The sequence below is a fragment of the Mya arenaria genome, chromosome 1 (assembly GCF_026914265.1).
Source record: "Mya arenaria isolate MELC-2E11 chromosome 1, ASM2691426v1".
NCBI classification, from domain to species: domain Eukaryota; kingdom Metazoa; phylum Mollusca; class Bivalvia; order Myida; family Myidae; genus Mya; species Mya arenaria.
Window position 1 is genome coordinate 44,180,249 of NC_069122.1, and position 23,353 is coordinate 44,203,601.

Below are 23,353 nucleotides of genomic sequence, written 5' to 3' on the forward strand. Positions count from 1 at the left end.
TAAAAGATATATTTCGTTAGTTTGTACATACAAATAACTTTTATGCTTTAACAGTAAGATTTTGCTGCTTATTTAGCAATATCATTTAGAGCTTTACGAAATGAACAACTTCTTACAAAATTAACAGCAACTTTTTTAAATAGCGACACTATATTAAATTTGGCATTGCAAAAAAACAATGAAATATATTGTTATCGTTATATTTTTGCTCATATACATCTTAAGAATTTTATAGATCTACAGCACTTCCTGTGATAACTATTATATTTTAAGCATACAGAAGTATAATCCGTTTAAAGAAATCTATTTATCTTTGGTCATCATGATGGTTTTATAACTGTGTCATTAACAATTGTACTGTTTTGCAAATATTTACAAAACATGAACACAATAAGAGAGATAACCTTGTCTTTCTCCAATATCAAATAGTAAGTAATACGAAATTATTCTATTTACTCAAAATACAAATTTAAACCTTTTAATTCATAATGTCCTTAATACCACATTGTTCCCATCTAACTATAGCAAACTTCTATTTATATGATTGAAAGAGACTTTCAGGTCTATACATGCACAAAACAACTTTTTTTCGAAAACAAACAAATACAATAAAGACATCTTCAAACATAATGTATATTGTCGAAAAGCTTAGTCTCGAAACGCCTTGAAATTTGCTTATTATTATCACATTTTAACATATATTTAAGGAGTCTATTATCTAAATTGATAAACGTATTCAAAATTAATGCATGCACATGTTTACCAAACATAAATTATGAGAGATAAATTTTTAAATACTTACTAAAAAATGCATTTATGAAAAATTCTACTAGCAAGATTGTAACCGTGTGTTTAATAGATGAACACGCACATTTTATAAATAAATTTGCTTGTTGGACCTGATAAGGATCAACTATAGTCTCATTACGTAGAAATACCGTCTTGTCTGCACCCTTCTTTCAAATTAAACATGGAATCACATGAATCAATGTTCTCGATTGTTTTCGATATTCATTTCGGTTATTTAAACACTTGTATAAATTGCGGTACATATTATTTAGGGTGAGTGCGCATCTTTTGTATGGACGTAAATAGCTTGGCATTCCAAAACAACTAGACAATTTTATTTGACTTTTATTGGTGCATACAATTATAAGTTAAATAATTAATGGTACACCGAGCAATATAATTTAAATTGATATATGATGAATTAACTTAGAAGCTCTTGATATTATAATTGTTTTGTTCCTTTTTTCTTTACTTTATTTCTCATATTGTGATAATGCCAAGTTTTTTTGTGATCATGACTATACTATACATTTTGTACGTCAATTGACATCAGTCTCTAATCAGCAAAATATTTTCTTGAATATGTTACATTGTACAATTTTATAGTAGAAAGTGGTTTAAAAAACGTCGCTGAAGTTTTCATTGTATTATAAATACTGGAATATCTAAACATAGAGAACAGGAACAAAAATACATTCGTTGGTGTAAATACAAGCATTGTACCAATAAATTCTTGATCAAAATATTTATTGTTGTGTTTTTGTCTAGGATCAGTCAACGAAATCACATGAATTTGCCCTGGATTGAAACTTGAATGTTAAATTGTTTCTCAAGTAAACCGTAACCGGATGACTAACTCTGATGTAATCTGATAAGAAATGTGATAATCAATTTATTATATTCATATACAATCATAGTTCACTTGTATATGTATGTGTTGTATCACTAATTACATAAACAAATCATTTGTTTTGGGAAACAAGTCCCCCGGTCCAAAGTACAAATCAGATAATAACATTGTTTTGACCAGTAATGTATGTACACGTAACTAAATTTGTCTATGTATACACTATTCAGTTTATAAAGTCCGTCTCTATATTATAACTTATTTTAATTTGTGACTATCCCTATTCACTGACCATTCATTTCGGATAAAATATGCTTATACATTTTATTTTTAAGGTATATGAACAACTATTTAAATGTTGAAATTCATTTAGGGGGCATCTATGCGATCTTAAGTGCCCTAGGTCAAACTGTCGATTTCCATGAAGCGCGGGTTTTACATTTCAATGTTAAAGTAAGACAAGTAGTTCTGTTCAACGATCGATATTAAAGGAAAAAGTAAATGAAGGTTTAGTATGTAAAGAAGAGTACTGGTGAATGTAAATATGAATTAGTAAAATCAGTTATCAATATACAATTGCATTTATAACCAACATGAACACAATGTTCACAACAAAACATACACAATTGCACAAACTTTAAAACAAAAGTTTCTTTCTGACAAACCTTGTTTCTTTTAATTAAAATCTGATAAGTGATAATATAATATTACATGTATAACATACTCACCAATAGATTGGACGGTACGGATGAACGGACAGACAGACGGAAGGACTAGGGCAGTTATATATTGCTCAGTTTCTTTAAGTTTTGGGCATAGAAATATTGAGTACTAGAGAAGGCATTTTGACTTGGTTATACAAAATGTAAAAAATAATAAAATAGTTGTGGGGCAGAAAGCCACTTTGGGTCGAAAATCATAATTATTGAATACATACAATAAAGTACAGCACTGCACCATTAACAAATTAATATGTCAATGTTCTTTTCTGTAATGAAATGCTCTTTACACCTTGTTTTATTTAAAAGAATCCATAATTGTGCGACCAATGTAAATGCATTCTTTGCCAGGGCCAGTTTATGTCAGAAAGTCTATCTTCAAGTGGTGAACCTTTCCTGTTGCTTTCTCTGTTGCCTCGACATCGATTTCCGTCCCTCCAGAAATGAATCGTACGTTTACCCATCTGTTTGTTCCGCTGCCACATATTGGTATTTCAAGGTTCCCAACCTGAATACACCCCGGGTCTGTCGTGTACATGGGATTCTTATCGCACGTTGTGAAAATTGGCAGGCTGATAAAAGTTTGGTGAGCATATAGAGGATGATATATTATGTTAGATTGTGCTTTGCCAACAGTAAGTTTCTGTCCGATTTCTACATGTTTTTCAAACACATTGCGGCATCGGGCTTTTCCTTCATAATATTTCTTTTTGGTCACAACGTGTTTGGTTGCATCGAAAGGAGAAGTCGTTTCAACACCGTAAGTACGTTGGCTAATACGTTCTTTGATAGCTTTTGTGTTGTGCCCAAATATTACAGCCCCTTTCAGTACTGCCAGGCTTGCTTCCCGTGGAACAATTCTTTTCACAGCTCCGAACTCCGTGCTAACGGCGTGTTGAAGCATAGGTGACTCTGAAAATCCACCTACCATCAAAATAGCTTCTACACCCCTGTTTACTGGCAAGCTTAGAATGTTCTTCAAGTGCTCAACTGTGCTTGAAACAGATGTATCGAAAAACTGTCTAGCAACGCTAGCGTCGATGTTGACCTTCTCGTTTTTCATTGACACCTATTAACAGTAAAACGGATTTTAAAACAAATCTTATTTCATTAATTGACTAGACATCGCCTATGTTATATATTACTGGAAATGCATGATTTTCAGGTTTATGGTATTTTGTTTAAGGATATTTATATGCGGTGATTGTTTTCTTGTCTTATTAAAAAAAATCATAGTATAACATAATGAACGTATATGCCATTTTGATGTTGATGTTGATGTCTTGTATATTTATTTCTATTTATGAGTAAAGAAATCAGAGACTTCTAAAATAAAGTATTGGTAAGTATTGCAAACTGTATTTTCTTTTTTATTAGTATATCTATGTATTGCCTGATCGTGAATGATAACGACTTGCATATATATACATAATTAAAAGAACAAACCATTCTTAAACATTCATTTTCCGACGAAATATATTAGTAGATACCATGTAACAGTAGAACAAGTAGAAATATTTTACCAAATTGGCATAAGACGTGTTCTTGATGAGGTCACACAAGGCTCGTCCCTGTCGTTTCTCTATCAATGAGCACAGGGACTGAGGAAGGGGAATAACCGTTTTGCTGTCTATGTCTGGTGAAATGGACCGCTTCTTGTTTTCGAATCGACGAAACAATTCGATGTAATCGTCGAGGTGTTTACGCTTTAAATCGGCCATGGCGTCGAACCCTGCACATAAAAATACATATCTATTGTATGTTTCACGATCTGTAGAACAAATATGTCAAGATTTTTCTATTCATGTTTATTGAAATGCCATCAAAATTGTCTTACCTTTATCAAACTTGATCACAATTCCAATGGCAAGAAATATAATTTGGGTTTAGAGTTGAAACCTTTTGAATTTATTCTTGGAAAGTATTTCTTAAAGCGATTTTTCATTAACAATAACGCCAATCTTCAACTATGTTCAGTCAAATAAAAATCAACATTTTCCGAGACGGACTGACCACATGTATTAAGACTTTTAGGATGTCTTCTTGAGGTAATATGAAACCATAATACGTAAATACAAAAAAATGAATTACCATACTATACTCAATAGTACCTTTCTTTTGAATCCCTGACGATGATTTATGCATGTTCAGTATAAATGTATGTTAAAAAATCCATATGCGTTGTTTAATGACCATTAATTATGTTACCTGCAATGTCATTGATAAACCCTTTGAAGGCTTCGTCAACCTTAGTTCCACCCCAAGCACCGCCGCTCGCCTTGTACAGTTCCTTTACCTCCATCGACTGCAACACTTCATGGACGGTAATATCTATTGTCCCACCTTAAATTATAGAATACTTCCTAGTTTCTATACATAGCAACATGACATTATGTTTTCACTATGAATGTAATTTCTTAAGGGATACGAGACAAAAATACGCGGATTCTGGATGACTAGTGACCCCTAAAATGGTATCATTGTAATGGGATTTTAATCTACAGCAAGTGTATGTAGACATTATACTGTAAATCGTTTCACAAACACGTTACTTTCTCCTCCTAGGCCTTCTAAACTGGTAAAAATGGCACGTCCGATTTATAGTTGTAATATAGAGCAAAGGAAAAACACTTTTTTATCAATTAAGTTGTTTATTAGAGTTGTACGTAATTAGTTTTTTAATTTAACTTATTAGTAAATGAAGTTATCCGAAAACTAACCTATAGGTTGTTTTATGCTCGAAACGAAACCACCACCAAAAGAAACAGAAGTAGGAAATTAACATTCGTTATTTATTTTTATTACTATTACCACTACAGACAGAAGAATTATACGGCTTTGCGTAGCATGAAAACATTTTTTTCATTTCAATTTAAGTGAGGTTCCGGCTTCGCGATCATCTGAGCATTGACAATGTATTTATACACACATGAACCGCATTTCTAAAATATTGAATGTGTTTTTCGTTTCACATTTTATATGTGAAAATGGTATATTGATACAACAGAAATACCATGTTAGCGCGCATATAAGGAAAGAGTGTGAATATAGAGTTAATAAACTTTTTTAAGGTCGTTACCATCTGTAAAGGCCCGTAAAATGGTTTACAGCCTGTGTGCTTAGCACGAGGGTTTTAAACTATTTTAAGGGCCTTTGCAGATGGTAGCTCAGACCGAAAAAAAGGGTAAATTACCGTTTTTTTGCATAAAATATACACCATGAGAAAGGTTTGTGTTTAAAAAAAGCTGTTTAATATCACGAACATGCACAAATAGTTCAAACAGTTCAAAATAACTTCCATAACAGGTAAACTGTGACGTCACGAGTGATGTCATTGAAAATGTTTTTCATTTTTAAGCTCGATAATGGCAGCTACATTACTCGGCAGTTTCGTTTTTGTTTCGACGCCATTTTTCGCAGTGTTCATTCGTTTGGAAAGTGTTTTGTTTTGGAAATTTATTGGATTACTTGTATTATTTACACACAATACCTATTGGGTAATCGATTAATTACCGATAAATTCCTACTTTAACATTTATTTGTTTTAACAACTGATTTAAGCGTTAAGAAATGTTAACATGTATCTGCAGCATCACATATTTCATGTTTTTTAAAAATTTATTTGTTCATTGTATACTTCGTAATGGAGTCATGTCTATAAAAGTAGTTTGTTCTAAATAAAAACGAAAGAAATAGGTCAAATTCGGAGGTTTTGTTTTTAAAGGAAACGAATAGTCAAAACAACTTCAGAAAGTACTATCTAGTAAACACATATCACTTTGCCAGGACGAAAACAACTCGAAAGAAAATATGTAATCTAAATGCGGTGTATTTCATTTGTTGATATTTGTATACAGCTATAAATGCTAAAATTTATTTTTGTGCAAAAGACGGAATCGTTGACCCACTTTAGGTCAATAACCGTGTTTTAAAACGGTGAAAACGGTGCTCAGTGGGCATTGTTATAATGCTAGCGTTAAAAGCGCTAATGTAAAACAAAAAGCCGGTCATTAACGGCACGTGAATTTACTATATAATGCACTTTTTCTTAAAAGACCGGGTCTTTTCGTTTTAACACACCACGATAAGGGACCGAAAACACACATTTTATGCAACAATATTACTTTAACTACTATAACTTGTTCTACTACAACTACCAATAATATTTTTCCTGCAAAAATATTGTAAAATTATTTAAAACAGTTCCAATAGAATGCTTACAGACGTTCGTTTCTTTCTCGTACTCGTTAGATAAATGATGCATGCTCAGTTTAAATAGAGGGGTTACCGAACCAGCTTGTACGAGTACGATCTACCTGAGTGCTACGTTATCCAGTTACATGTATTATGCAAACGCATAACTAAGTGTAGTTTGTACCTAGTAATGATGTAAAATATTGTATGCACATTCTTTAGGTATGAAAGTGCTTGTGCAAGGTGCACTGCAACCAGTACAGACAGAAATACTAGATTCGCACGAGATTACTCAAGCCTGTGTAAAAGTTTAAGCAATTATTAAGTCCTATTGGCAAACAATTTTAAACTTGTACATTGTACACATGACCTTTAAAAAGGAGTTATCCCATATACGTTAACGTTCAAGTAGCGTTTCGCAATCTCTCAAATTTGAGGGCAAGTCACGGACAACTTGGGGCAAACAAAAAATAAATATATATTCTAGAATACACATAGGAACGGAATGAGGCAAAGCTGAGACACATTTGTTTAGGAAAAAATGTTAATGAATCATGTTGGAACATTATGCGCAGGTCCGGGGTTACTATCGCAACTGCCAGTTATACCTCCCGCGTCCAACACCAGATATTTCTGTTTAGCTTTCAGTTTGCCGAGCGACGTTTTATTTCCACTTCGTTCGACCGGTAGGAGGCGACAAAACAATGACGCTGCCTCTGGTTCTAGAGCAACAGTGAGATTTGTTTCTTCGATACCAGCCTTCAGGAAAAACGCATATTAGTGAATGTGCTAAAGCACTAAACATAATACAATTCTGCACGCATTGTACATTTCTCCAAATTGAATGCTTTGTTCAAAGTTGATGATAATATAAGATAAGATTGTTAATCAATCAATATATTCATACAATATGATACATTGTCGTATCGAAAAAGATAAAGAACGACGATATATCAGACGTTTTTTTTTAAATTGATCAATAAAAGAATACAGGGTATCTGCGATCTATATTCACTCAATCTTAAGATGACATTTCCTTTCTTAACAAAATGCTTATAAATACATTTCAATTTATTTCCTCTGCACACCACATTGTATTGAGTATTTAATAATCGAATAACAGTTCTAAAAATACTGACATTGTGTTAAAAGCTCTTTATCGTTTGTCTATTGATCGTTTATGGCATTCGAATACCTGTTTAGCGGCTTCTCTCATAAACTGTTTGGCAGCATTATCCCAGATTGCTGGCACAGTCAACACCCAGTGTATCTCATTCTCTCGTATTGTGCCAGAAATTCTGTCGTTTGAAACACGCCAAAGGTCGTCCTTTAGCCATCTTCAAGTACAAAAAATAGAATTTGTTTCATGTTCAATAATGTTAACTGGTAGTTAACACTCCTACTTTAATTATAAAGATTTATTACCACTCGTCCGATGTATAAAACGTATATTCTTGAGAGATATAAACCGTAAATTCGAGGCATATATAAACAGTATATTATTGACAGATATACACAGCATATTATTGACAGATATAAGCCTTTTATTCTTGACAGATATAAACCATATATAATTCTTGACATATGTAAACCGTATATTCTTGACAGATACAAACCATATATTATTAACAGATATAAATCGTATATTATTGACATACAACAACATAATTTATTTACTAATTGTTTTACAATTTAAAAAAAATAAATTATGTCCAAAAGTACACAAAATATCTTCATTGGTCTTTGCAGTTTTGAATCTGGACAGAATTAAATCCCATGGAATATTGAACTCACTATATGATAACGCTCTAAATCTAATAACACGCAGAATAATTCCACAAAAGGTTAAAGCGTTATCATTACATAATACATTAATTAAATCCAAAATTATCGTACACATGTTCTAGCAAGCACCGGCAAAGTTTTATAAAGACATGTTCATTAGGTCATTTTTCCAAAGGCTAAAATTAGAGAATTTTGCCCTTAAGCCTACAAAAAAATGTGTGGTTAGGGTAACATAGCCCCCAATAATAGGTAGGGTAGGTAGGGATATTTTTAGGTTTTTAGTTTGGTACAGGTTCGTTTGCTTTGTTTTTGTCCCATTTTAACAGTATTTCAGTTACATTAGGATAATTTTGGGGCTAACGATTCGGTAACAATGGTTTTCCTTGATAAACAAACCCTTAGATTGATAGACCGGGGCTCTCCCAACTGAGCTAGCAGAGTTTCGTTGTCATTCGCTACACTCCTTCCGAAAGCAAAACACATTGATAATAAAATGGCAATATTGCCTTGGTTCAGCATCTCAAAAACATTTCTCTGCCATCCCCCAAGAAGTAAAGTAAAGTATATTTTATAAACTTTACAAATGGCAACAGACCCAGGTTTCAGTTCCAGTTTGAAATAAAGTCAAATTTTGTCAGGCACCTGCCTGTGTCAGAACTCATTTTATATTTCCGTTTTATGGTAGTAGTATGTTTGCCCAGCTGATATTTTATTTAAACTATTTCTTTTATGATTGCATCATTGGATAAAAACATGACAAGTGAAAAGGGTCATGTCTTGTCCTGCAGTGGTGGGTTGGGTATATTAAAATTAGACGACATTCAATCGACAGGAATGTCGTACATTTGTTCTTCATACAAACAGGTCCATGGTCCCTTGTCGGATGGTTACATGTCAATCTCGGATATAGAGTGGGTTTTTTTCGCAAGTCCCACCAAAAAACAGTAGGGTCGGCGGTTCTATCCAGGTAGGGTCGGGTGACCTGGACCACAAAACTTATTTTTTAGGCCCTATATTCAAAATTAGTGCCAGAACATCATTAATAACTTTCTTTAAGACTCTATTAGAATCAAGTTAATTCTATATAGTCTATACATTTAATACATAGAATAATCTAGAACGTTCTGAAGAAATCTTAAAAAACATGCTCAAGGTAGCAAAGGAGAAAACATACTATTTTAATGAATCTAGCTCACCTTACAGATAAGACCCAATATATTAACCATGGAGTAGTGAAGTTTAAATGCATATATATATATATATACATGTTGCAGTGTTATTTGATAAAGTAAGCGCACACATTTTTCTGTGCACGTATTTGGCTTACTTAATTGATAGTGCAAATACAGTTTGTGCAGAAAGATAACGACTGTTTTCGTCCTCAATAAGCATATCTCGTTCTATTTTCTGAAACAAATTGATATTATGAGTACATCAAATTAACACAGGTTGAAAGTTTGTTTGTAACGAGTTGTATATAAAGTTTCAAGTGATATCAAGTGATATATAGGGTTAAATCAGAATTTTTCAAACGCTTTTGATTGTTTTGAAGCTATGAAAGTTTTTAGATACAGCTATTTCAATCAGCCATGTGGCCAAAAGGTCGCCGCTAAATACTAGCATTCTATGTCAGTGTTTGTTTCATCCATATATTTTACAAATTAAAAACAAACAAAAACATTTGAAGTTTTAAATTGATTGTACTCAAAACGAGAGCACAAACTTCATTTCAGTACGATACGAAATGATACATCATTGAATGGTAAATCGTAAAATGCCTGATATCGAATTACCCAAAGGATTGCCAAATTGTTGTTGCCAAAAAGGATTGTTGATCGACATGATCAAGTTAATATATATGGAGATTTCTATAAAGTAAGTCATGAATAAACTGTATGTATAAATATTGGAACAGCACACTGGGTAAAGTTATGAATAGATTAATGCAATCAGCGCAGTAAATTGTGTTAGAAAATAAAAACAACACGATTTAAAGGCGGATATATTCCATAAATTAAATTTTCCCTCCTACTCTGACATGTACTTGCCTGGTTCCATAACTTCATTTTAAATCTTTTGAAGAAGTAGTACGATTCATGCTCGTCTTCGTCTATCAGTTCTGTATATCTTGTCTCCGCCTCAAAGCCAAATGCCTCTAGGGTTTTCCCATCGGGTTTTATCAAAACCGTTGTTGGTCCTTACCAAAAGAACATATATGTTCGTTTAATATTTTAACAAAAAAAACCGCTGAAGTTGAATTCTGTCCGCTTTCCGTAAGGAAGTTATTTAAATTCGTCATAATTTCATCTCATTTTCAAATAAGTGAAGCCTTTCGGTGCTATGTCAAATTATCTCTGACAGGATACACATAACTAAAACAACCTGTGTGTAATTGACTGCATGCATGCCGTCTAGCAGTGAATACATTGTTTAAACGCACGCAATTAAATTGTTATATAATTAGACATTACAAACCCTTCGTCGATTCTTGTCCCTGCCACTGTTTTGCTGATATCTGTGTTGGATCATTTTTGAACTCATGAAGCAAAGAGTACGCCCAACTTGAGTACATCGTACCGAAATCTATGGCAGCAACCAGCATTGGTTTCGACTGTTTCAAATAGAGATATTTTGAGAAATCTGCATCGAATCGTACAAAGCAATCTCCATTCTTGTGAGTAAATGGCCTACCAAATAAATAATATAGAGTCCATTTGACAATAAGCTGAGGCGGATCAAGAATTTGATGCTAGAGAAAAAAGGATGGAGACCGCGGCGTACCTTTGGACCCTTTCCACATTGGCATTGCATAATATAGGTTTCCAATGTCGGGTTTTACGGCACAGAGAATGTTTGTCTGAAGTGTTGCATTCTAGCGCATACTTTACACATGAGTATTACAAAGTTTTAGCAACAGGATCTTTGAAATAGAGCACACAAAGAGCAATAAAGGGGCAGCACAATCCTCAAACATCAATGTCATATTTCGTGTAAAAAGTGTTATTTATTACTAATTTCTTTTCGCACGATTGTAACGACAGCTTATAAAAGCACGTTTGAGTCCATTCCTGGGTAGACACCGGCACGTGTGTCCATCATGAGGTTATGAAAACGGACTGATAATGTGATTTGACCCACATCCTCTTCAGCCAGAGACTGACAACATTTAATTCTACTATTGATGTCATTTTTTGTTTTAATATCAAGTTTCTTCGATACAATCGAAAGTTAACTTACACGAAACATGTCGGGATCCCTTTGTCGTTATTGTCGTTGACTGGAATCAAATATAATGCGAACATGTAAATGGAAAAAAATGTTTGATGATATTCCTGATTCGAATCACTTTTTATTTTTTGTTAAGTCGTTCAGCCCTTTACTGTTTGATGATTTCATTTGTTTTATTCTTCCTCTTTCGGTATACACTATACTTTATAGGCAATACGGCACATTTTCTTTCACAAGCACGTACTATATTATTGATGACCAATTTTCAAACATTGTAATTTTAATTGTTTTTTTTTCTGTTAACTGCTCAATTTACCTTAAGCGATCCTTTATCTAAACTCCATCACTTTCTAGTTCCACCTATCAAAATAGGAAGTAGTTTTTAAATACATACCGAATTCGTTGAAAGTACCTGTTGAAGATTTCTTGACAAAAAGTATGAGTATAAAGGTATGCGTCCAGACTTGCACTTTATGCTTTAAATACTGGCGCGGAACGTTTTAACGTATAAAATGGAAGAAGAAGCTGCTGAAATATTATCATTATGGCCTCTAATCTTATAGCTGATACTAGCCAAGCGACTTTCTGTTATCTATTTATGAAGGCTAACCAATGAATTATCATGTGTTTATCTTTTTATCTTTTATTAGTTTGTTTACATCACTGCACCCGGCGCACCCCACCAACTCGTCCAAATTAACTTTTCTTTCATAAAGGAGGAAAAAAGTAATACAATACACCCAAAATGCACCAATTCGGAACAGAAATTGTTATAATGTTCTTGGAGGTTACACAAAAACCCCACTGCCAACACTTTTAACCAAATCAGTTCGATTCTGAAGGAGGGGCTCAAATAAAAAGGGTTACACCCTTAAAGCTGCACTCTCACAGATATACCTTTTTTACAACTTTTTTTATTTTTTGTTATGGAAAGAGCAAATTTTTGCGTAAATATCTGCAAACCCATAATTAAAAATTGCTGACAAAAGATCAGATCGTACATTTTCACATTTTCATTAGAAAATTAATATTTTAAGGCTTAAACCGTACAAATGGTTTAAGAAAAATGCATAAAACATCATTTTTTTAAACTTTAAAATTCTGCGATCTAATTTTTGCCAGAAGTCTTATTTAACTGGTTTCCATGTGTTTTTCCCAAAAGATTGATCGTTCCAAGACAAAAAATAAAAAGTTGTCAAAGCGTTAAATCTGTGAGAGTGCAGCTTTAAGCTACACCCTTAACGTCATATCCTGGATCCGCTCATGTACATTATTTTTGTTCAATTTTAGAATCACATACGTTTTCTCTTAAGTACCATTAAATGATAGATGATAATCAGACTTTTGAGAGATTCCATTTCACCTACGAAGTTTGTTTTCTGTAAGGAATATTCAGGAGTATAGTTTGCTTATGGCATTCTGATAATATATTATTTCGTTAAAAAAAGGAATATAAGTTTTATTTGTATGTACGTCAAGTTAGCGGCCTAGCGGCGTGAAGTTAGCGGCCTAGCGGCCTAGCGGCCTAGCGGCGTGAAGTTAGCGGCCTGGCGGCCTAGCGGCCTGGCGGCTTAGCGGCCTAGCGGCCTAGCGGCGTGAAGTTGGCGGCCTAGCGGCCTGGCGGCCTAATTATTTTTTTCTATTTCCAAGCAATTGTTAATGCGTTTTTTTAAAAACACTGATACATCAAAGTTTTATATTCATATAGTTACATAACGGCCTTAAATTGTTATCTTTTCAGAATATTTTGCTTTACCTTTTATACTAAAACAATTGTAAATGAACTTAAATGAACTGTTTTATGCACAAATTATCACTCTGAAGCGTTTTTCAACTTTTTTTCAAAATGTCGATCAAGCACTTCAGCGACCTAGCGGCCTAGCGGCGTAAAATAAGCGGCCTGGCGGCCTAGCGGCCTAAATTGAATCCTATTTCAAAATATGTATACATGCATTTTCTTCTTAACAATGAAATATTAACTGTTTGAATGCACAAATGAACACTTTGGAGCTATTAACGATAATCAACATATTTTTTTCAAAAAAATCGATATAGCAGTCAGTTATTTCAAAGCATTAAACATGCCTGATCTTCTAAAACAATGATTTATTTACTGTTTTTATGCACAAATTATCACTCTGAAGCGTTTTCAATTATTTTTCAAAAAAGTCGATCGAACACTTCAGCGGCCTAGCGGCGTGTAGTTAGCGGCCTGGCGGCCTAGCGGCTAAATAGGTATCCTATTTCAAACCATGTATACATGCATTTTTTTCTAAAACAATGACATATTAACTGTTTTTATGCACAAATTAACACTTTGAAACTATGAGCGATTATCAACAGTTTTTTTTCAAAAGCGTCGATTAAGCAGTCAGCTATTTCAAAGCATTAAACATGCCTGATCTTCTAAAATAATGTTATATTTACTGTTTTTATGCACAAATTATCACTCTGAATAATTGTTTTTTAACTTTTTTCAAAAAAGTCGATCAAGCACTTCAGCGGCCTAGCTGCCTAGCAGCGTGAAGTTAGCGGCCTGGCGGCCTAAAATGCTATCCTATTTCAAAGCATGTATACATGCATTTTCTTCTAAAACAATGATATATTAACTGTTTTCATGCACAGACTATCACTCTGAGGCGATTATCAACATATTTTTGAGAAGGAGAGGCATGTGCACATGCTTTGAAAAGCTGACTGCTTGTTCGACTTTTTGAAAAAAAGGTTGATAATCGCCTCAGAGTGATAGTGTGTGCTTAAAACAGTTAATATATCATTGTTTTAGAAGAAAATGCATGTATACAAGCTTTGAAATAGGACACAATTTTAGGCCGCTATGCCGCTAGGCAGCCAGGCCGCTAACTTCACGCCGCTAGGCCGCTGAAGTGCTCGATCGACTTTTTTGAAAATAAAATAAAAAAAAGCTTCAGAGTGATAATTTCTGCAATAAACTGTAAATATATCATTGTTTAAGAAGATCAGGCATGTTTAATGCTTTGAAATAGCTGACTACTTAATCGATGCTTTTGAAAAAAATATGTTGATTATCGCTAATAGCTTCAAAGTGTTCATTTGTGCATTCAAACAGTTAATATGTCATTGTTTTAGAAGAAAATGCATGTATACATGCTTTGAAATAGGAAACCATTTTAGGCCGCTAGGCCGGTAGGCCGCGAGGCCGCTAACTTTCCGCCGCTAGGCAGCTAGGCCGCTGAAGTGTTCGATCGACTTTTTGAAAACAACAAACAAAACAAAAACGCTTCAGAGTGATAATTTGTGCATAAAAACAGTAAATATATCATTGTTTTAGAAGATCAGGCATGTTTAATGCTTTGAAATAGCTGACTGCTTAATCGACTTTTTTGAAAAAAAAATATGTTGATAATCGCTAATAGCTTCAAAGTGTTAATTTGTGCATTCAAACAGTTAATATGTCATTACATACATCACTGTTTTAGAAGAACAGGCATGTTTAATGCTTTGAATTAGCTGACTGCTTTATCGACGTTTTTGAAAAAAAAAAAAATTATCGCTTCAATTTGTTAATGTGTGAATAAAACAGTTAATATGTCATTGTTTTCGAAGAAAATGCATGTATACATGCTTTGAAATAGGATTCAATTTAGGCCGCTAGGCTGCCAGGCCGCTAATTTCACGCCGTCAGGCCGCAAGGTCGCTGAAGTGCTTGATCGACTTTTTTGAAAAAAAGTTGAAAAACGCTTCAGAGTGATAATTTGTGCATAAAACAGTTAATTTAAAATTGTTTTAGAATAAAAGGTAAATAATTTTTTTTTCCGAATAGATAACAATCTAAGGCCGCTATGTATCTATATAAATAAAAAACTTTGATTTATCATTGTTTTAAAAAAACGCATTAACAATTGCTTGGAAATTGAAAAAAATAATTAGGTCGCCAGGCCGCTAGGCCGCTAGGCCGCCAACTTCACACCGCTAGGTCGCTAAGCCGCCAGGCCGCTAACTTCACGCCGCTAGGCCGCTAGACCGCTAACTTCTCGCCGCTAGGCCGCTAGGCCACTAGGCCGCCAACTTCACGTACATTTTTGTCGACAATTTCAGCATCCAACCGTACACTGATATTACTAAAGAATACAACATTGTTTTAAAATTACAGCCCACCAGTTAAATGCGATTTGAAATGCTTCGATTTAATTATGGCATTGATTTGACACGATGTACAACTTTCAGATACGACATGATGTTCAGTGCAATTGGAAATATAGATAGATAGTTTAATTTGAATACATGTTTAATAAGCCACATGACCCGTGAGTAAAAAAACACACGATTTAACATTTAAAAATGACATAACTCCTGGAGCACGTAAGTATTGTTTAAATTTTACGAAAGATTTTACAGCTAACGAAGGACATGATTAGAGAAAACGCTATACTTAAAGGTGCAAGTCGACATCAAATACGGAGAAGGTGTTCATATACCTAAATTACTACATAAAATGCCAACATAGCGCAACATAGAAATCTGAGAAAAATAAACTTTTCACATATTATACATTTACATGTTTCAAACACAAAAATATCGATCTTCAATACATACAATTAAAAGAACAAATTTACCAATACATTAAATGAAATGTAAGGCAACCTATTATAACAGAAAAAGAAAAGGAAAGGTCGTTTATCTTTGTAAACTTTATCCAGTAAAGTTGAGCGTTATTATGTCTATATTGCTTTAAAGTTTTTATTCTGTCGCCAAGGTATGTTTTCTTACAGGATTGTATAGTACATTTGTATTCCGACAGAGCTTTAATAAGTAACAATCTATTTTCATTTGAAGGAAAATTGAGATATTTGATTAAAGATGTTAAAAATAGGCTTCTTTTTTGACAGCGTTCTTCAGCAAACAAAGGATTATTTCCAGGCTGTGTTTTATTCGAGTTGCATTATGATAAATAATAGTAACATTGTTTATAAGCTTGAAAGATTGTGATTAACTAGAATCTACGTCACTACCCGTCGAACAATTATTCATAAAAAGAGTCAGTGCATTTAGTTCATCAACAAACACATCGGTGCTTATTGCATTTATTAAATTATTCGTAAGATTAATTTGCAGTATAAGTTTATTATTAGTGAAAGTTTATTAATCTGTAAAAACATTTTCTAACTGTAAGTTAAATCTACCGCTACTCTCTGGTACAACATAAAATAAACCGATAAATAAAAAAAATAATCTAGAAAGAAAAAAATACTGCCGTCCAGCCGTATCATCTTCACTTTGGAAAACAAACTTTTATCATTCACACATATATCTTTTACATAAATAATTATTCCACCGGATCACGTTCAGAGTTTTTACTTTTTTCCATCTGTAAACAAAAATGCTGAAAGTTTTGTACATTTAAATCAATAGATTCATTAGACCATGTCTCAGTAAGCATAACTATGCCATTGTTATCAAACATGGAAATGATTTCAGGACAATGCAGTTTGTCGCAATATTTAGACACTAAACACTGTACATTAAGGACGGCTATTTTAAGGTTAACATTCTCCAGCCATTCCTAGCCATGGTCAAGCCACAGATTCACCACCAGGGGCAGAGTTAATGTTTTAATCCGGAGTATGTTGAAGGTTTTCATGGCGCGCTGAAACTGACTGTGTCCGACGTGGACCCGGCTTACCCCGGGTCGTTGATCCAGGAGTATGGGAACCATCCTTACTCTTCGGTTGGGTTTTAGACTTACCAGTTGTGAGTTTTCTACCATTTTGTTTAGGGGCTTCCCGTGTTTCCTTATCTTTAAAGAGTAATGGTACAACATTATCACGTGGCTGCGGAAAGTCGATCAACATGTCCTTCTCGTGTTTATTGGCTCGTGCCGTCGGAAAAGGTTACATCAGGCGTAATTTGCGGTGTATTTCCGGCATAACATCAAGCGCAGTGTGAGGTGGGTTTCGGGAATTAAACATAAACATTTTTCTTTCAAAATGGATATAAATCTCAGAACTGAATAACCTTGTTATGAAGATAAATGCAACAGACACATCAGACATTCCGTGATTGATTTGTTTTATTTCTAAACATTGTTGCATGATTGATTCAACTTTAGTTTGGTTAGGACATTTGAATTCAAATTTTTAACGAGCGTATGACCTAAAAGCTTACGACAAAGGCACAACAGCAAGTGTCAGACACGAGTTTATATGCTAACTCAAACTAGAATTCCGCTTTTCAAATATGGGTAATCTTCGGACCATACTAAATGTACATACCACGTTAAAATTAAATACCATGCAAAATAGGTCAATAAAACGTCTATTCTGTCGGAAGCGAAGCGCGATGCAGCTAATGACGTAGACATACGAAATTAAAATACCGTAATGTATCTAAAGACGTTGACAAAGATGAAGTCGAACAAAATAGTCCCTGTGTCTGCCATGTTAAGCAGCAGAATAAGTCATTGTCAAACATTTCCAATCTGAATATCTATTTCAGTGCATATATGATTCATAGCGACCAAATATACTTTCGTTGATAGATGGTGCAAAAGGCGTAAAATGAAACGGTCTTAAATATTAGCCCAGGACAGATATTTGGTAATCTGCTAACGTCACTGGAAAAATATTTTGTATACATGGACACTTGATTGACATTTCGTGGTTAGTTTAATATTTTACTTTCGAAAGTTGTTCTCTTGAACTGCCAGAATATACTAATTCAAATTCGAATTACAATGACCATATTGAATTGTAACAAGGCTGTTTTAACGACATGTATATAATATGTGGATATAAATGATTTCAAAATACTATTTTAGACTTGGTAGACCCCTCTAGCAGCTGAACATAAAACGAATTCATTTCCCCTGATTATCACGTAACAGTGTGATATGAAGTTTGATATATTTGATCGATATTTTAAACCGTAGATAGTCAGTATGCTCGACAGCTTAGCATATGTACATAACTTACTTCAAACATTAAAGTCAATAAATATTTGTGTTAGATAGTTAAAGTAAATATTGTAAGACAAGTCATGGGCTAAGAAAACGGTGGCCATCTTGGCTGTTGTCTTGGTCACCATGGTAACCTTGAAGATGCCAGCTGTCCACCCTCGCTGAAAATGAACTTCAGACAACCCCCAACACAGATATACAAAGAAACGCTCTGGACAAAAATTGCACACGAATATATCTAGGGACTGTACTACTAGTAATCCACGGTTAAACGGATAATTTAATATGTCTGGTGTTTTAGGTTTGCAGCATGCATACTGTATACTGGGTGACCTTTTGGAGTCTTTTCTGTTCAAAATTGTGATGAAGATCCTATATTTGTTGCTTTTGGAAATATCTAAAACTATTGTCTATTACTTTAATTGTTAAAAATTGTAATACACATGTGTATATTTTGATGAAAATAATTTACATATGTATGACATTTAAACGCGTATTTAACATTGATATAAGACTGAATAATGTATACATATTACGGTATGTTTAGAGTTGTCTGAGCCATCAGATCCGCTTTGAAGTAAAGTAGAAGAAAAAAAGCCAATTAATGAGTCAAATTAAGGTAATGTTATGGTCTCAATAGCGCCTTAGTCTACAACAGCCGTGTGACTTTATCTGGAACAGAAACTTAATATATTAGAAGAGGGATATCTTATTCATTGGAGTTCTTCAAACCACACATTCTTCTTCTAAGAAGTCCAGCAAGCCATATTTGAAGATCGAGTTGCCTCATTAACAATACGTCGTAGCCGAAGTTTTAACTCAAAACATCTTTACGTATATACTTCAGGAGAGGACGACGAATAGATATTTGAAAAACAATAAGGAATCAGGTATGCGTCTGTGTCCTAACCACCAGATCTAATGCTCCATTCCAGATGCCTTCAGGGTTGTATGTTTGTGGTATGTTGTGTAACTCACTGTATTAGGGAGTCATATATATTTTTTATCTTAAAATAAAATGTCAATGAGTAAAAGCCATAACTTTGCTTGCAATATGTATGAAGATGACCACCATGATGAAGGCTACGATAGCTTGAACGTCAGGTTACAATTCTTAAAGTCAAACAACGTGGTTCAAGTTAGACCTTTCTAAATGCATTTACATACGTTTGTGATGCAAACACTTTTGTTTTATGATCGGCTAAAACGTTAATCTGCTTACCCTGTATCATATTGAAACAATATGTCAATTCAAAATGTTTTGAAGATATGTTTTTGCCTATGGGTTTGCTTTTGTCTTACTTTCGTTTAGATTAAAACACAAATTGGCATCTGGAGTTCGCATGGTGCTGTATAAGTATTCTGTGTTATCCAAGTTCGGTTTAATCTGAGTCTATTAAATAACAAACACGTTTCAGATACCATTTCAACAGATATTTTGACCTACTTTAATTTATTTTTTGCCAACATACGAATCATGTCTAATATTCGTTAAGTGTATATGGTTTGACCCGGCACAATGACCCTGTTTCTGGGTTAAACTTACCTAGCACCAATTTGTCTAGAGGATAAACATTCAGGCCACTTGATTAAGTTTGGACTCTCGTATTTTATATTGTGACTTTATGAGATACTTCTAGACCAATAGTTATGTAGAATTTATAGCGTTAAAAGGGTCTTATAAGAGTTATCATAGTAAAACACTGTTGACAAAAATGACACATTCTTGAACTTGTCCGACTTAATGTCGAGACAAACATTCTGACCACGATTGTCATTACCTGTGGCATCTAAAAGAACACAGTTACTGTTTTGACTTTATGACTTATGTATTGACCAGAATTAACTCTGTAACAAACTTTTGTCAACAATCAATCAAGATAACTAGGCTAAATTGCGGCCTTTCAAGGAATGAAAGCTCACACGTCTCGATTGTCGTCAGAAGAAAAAAACTCTAAACGAATAAACTGTGTGAAGTGGTTGTCATAGGCAAAAGATATTCGGTACAATTTCGGCTTCATATAATGGTACTGGTTTTAATTTTTGAAACAAACATCGGTGTGATTTATATCAATGGAAACTATAGGGACATATCCAATACCAAATTTTACGATTACCCTGTTCAGAGGCAAATTGTTTAATGCATAGCATACATTTGAAGAGATTCACACACCGAACACAGATAACATAAAAAGAACCTCGGTCAATATCTAAATGAATCTGCCTAACTTTAAGCCCCGAATAGTGCAATAAGTTTAGATAGTGGTCGAGTTTCTTTATAAAAATCTTTATTAGTTAGTATCGATACCTTTTTTTTCTGGTTTTTAGGGCAAGAAATCCAATGTGATCAACACCGACGGCGGTAACACATACAAGAGTATTTAAACTGACTGACTATTCAATCAATTAACTCACATGTTTTCATTCTTGGATTTTGGGGGACATTGTCCACGCGAACTTGCTCCAGCATTGTGTAGTTCTAGGCATCGACATGTCGCCATATTCTTTAAATGATGTGACTAAACAACGGTTCAAACTACACCAGCTATTGCAGCTTCCAGTAATACAGAGCCAGTATTCACACAATCTCTTAAGGTTTTTTTTATAACTTATGTCATTTTCTAAGTTAAGTTTCTCATTTTTCATATAATATGTCTTTGCATATTTTCTTATAAATTATTTATTCATTTACTTTATTTAAACTACTCACTGTTTATGTTAAAAATGTATAAACGTATTTTTGACAAAATCTGAAAAAAATGACATAAGTTAGAAAATGCCTTAAACGTTTTTATGAATACTGACCCGAGTATTTTTTTCAAAGCTAAATAAACATCGAATGATCATGTATCACGAGTGTTCTTCTGACTTTGTTGTTTTATGAAATTAGTATAATATGTCATGTTTGAATAAAACTATGTTAAAATACCATTTGTGAGGGTTTGAATATGATAGATGATTACTTTTCACAAACCTTTATAATCATTTAGACCTTATACACTTTAGGTAAAATAATTAAAAAAAAAACAAATAATTTTTATAATCTGTAGTTCCTGACTTATTTTGTCTTTCTTAAATATTTCAATATTTCATATTGTATATAAAGGTAAAATGACCTTGTAAGTGTGTTGAACGTGTTTATTTCTCGTACTATTTATAATATAATATAATATAATAAAATATAATATAAAATGTTTGTTAGATTAAAGCTACATGCATGTGTATGCAACTGTATATGTTTTAATCGTTAGTTGCATTTTGACAAAAATGAAAGAACATTAGTTTTAATATGTTTGATATCACACACTGAATAAGTGAACGGTATATAAGCGAAAAACGTGATCATGAACATCCTTCTCTGAACTCTTTTTTGATCACTCTTCGGAATGTTTATCAGAATATTCTTCTGAACTATCTTCATACATATCGGGAGCGATCGTTGTGGTCCCGTTGTTTAATTGATCTTCAAACATCTCAGGTGCATGTGTCGTGGTCTCGTTGTTAAATTGATCTTCAAACATCTCAGGTGCAGATGTCGTGGTCTCGTTGTTGAATTGATCTTCAAACATGTCAGGTGCAGATTTCGTGGTCTCGTTGTTGAATTGATCTTTAAACATTACCGGTGTTGATGTTATGGTTCCATTGTTAAATTGATCGTCAATCAAACCGCCCTCCTCTTTCTTCAACAGTTTAATATAATCTTTCTCCGTCAAAATATCTCCATCTTCAGAATCGTAGCCCATATCTCGTACAAGATCTTCATCAGATATGTCAACGCGGCTTTGACCTTGAACTTTTGTACCCAATGATGGTGGTCCATATATAAAAGGCGCCTTTCCAATCATAGGACCGGCTGCTACCGTAACTACTTGCGCACCGGGTGGAGGGTGCATGTATACCGGAAATGCCATCTTGCTTGACTTCCCGATGGCTTCAGCTGGTGGTCCACTTTCGAAGGAGCAAGTTGATTGGCCATCATCTGTCTCCGAGCAGTTTACATCTTTAAAAGGATCGTAATCAAATGCAGCCGATGCAGCACCAAACATGGCGGCGTATGGGTCATACATGGATCCCGGACTTCCAACAGATCCCCATTGTCCGATGTCTCCTTGTTCTCCTCTTTCACCATTTGGCCCCTTTAGACCCATTTCCCCTTCTGGTCCTCGAAAGCCAGGTTCACCCATCGGACCAGCTTCTCCATAAAATCCCACGTCACCTGGAACGCCGGCGATTCCCTGGATGCCTTAGAAATAGACACGAGATAAATATAAACAATACAACATTTATCTAGAGCTATAAGTATGATACAAATGAGATAAACTTATTTCAATATTTTGATTTGATTAAGATTTGAACAAGCTCAGTGTTTCGCAAAATAACATTTATGATAGCCAACTAAGCCATTACAAGATTGTTATGCAATTTGCACTCATCCGATGTGTGATTAAGCAAATACGTACAGTTAAAAGCTATAGCTATTGTAAATAACTGAAATATGTTGTCATCATAAACAGCTGCTATATAGCACAGAAGTGTAAAATTTTGAACTAAAAAATAAGAAAGTTAGTCATTGTAACTAATTATATCCAATGGCAAAACTTAACTAGTGGGGTATGTTACTTGCTACATATTTTAAATCTATATAAGGTACTCCTGAATCATTTGACATTTTTGGTTGCTTTCAGTCGGTTTTGATCCAGTTTAGATGTAACAATGAATTCTGTATACTACAAACATAATTTAATTAAGCATACCTGGCATCCCCCAGTCTCCAGTCATCCCCACATTACCTTTGATGCCTGGAGGCCCGGGCATACCAATAAAACCCACATGACCAAGATACCCAGGAGGGCCTCT

At 34.0% G+C, this 23,353-nt stretch overlaps 1 protein-coding gene across 1 annotated transcript; it reads right to left on the reverse strand.

Annotated features, from left to right (window-relative positions):
* Window positions 1-2,713: 2,713 nt before the first annotated feature.
* Window positions 2,714-10,906, reverse strand: LOC128227444 (heat shock 70 kDa protein 12A-like). The gene is made up of 7 exons (XM_052937992.1): window positions 10,810-10,906; window positions 10,426-10,531; window positions 7,745-7,886; window positions 7,158-7,308; window positions 4,564-4,698; window positions 3,879-4,087; window positions 2,714-3,424 (listed from the first exon to the last, which is right to left on the reverse strand). The coding sequence occupies exons 1-7, from the start codon at window positions 10,904-10,906 to the stop codon at window positions 2,714-2,716; spliced, it is 1,551 nt and encodes a 516-aa protein (XP_052793952.1).
* Window positions 10,907-23,353: the final 12,447 nt, after the last annotated feature.

Bases quoted from the DNA above. Each gene is read 5' to 3' on its own strand.
- LOC128227444 (XM_052937992.1), bottom strand. From the start codon at position 10,906: ATGTACTCAAGTTGGGCGTACTCTTTGCTTCATGAGTTCAAAAATGAT. The intron at 7,887-10,425 runs GTACTACTTCTT...TTGTACTTGAAG, and splicing joins GACGAAGACGAGCATGAATC to ATGGCTAAAGGACGACCTTT. The intron at 3,425-3,878 runs GTAAAATATTTC...TACTGTTAATAG, and splicing joins ACACGTCTTATGCCAATTTG to GTGTCAATGAAAAACGAGAA.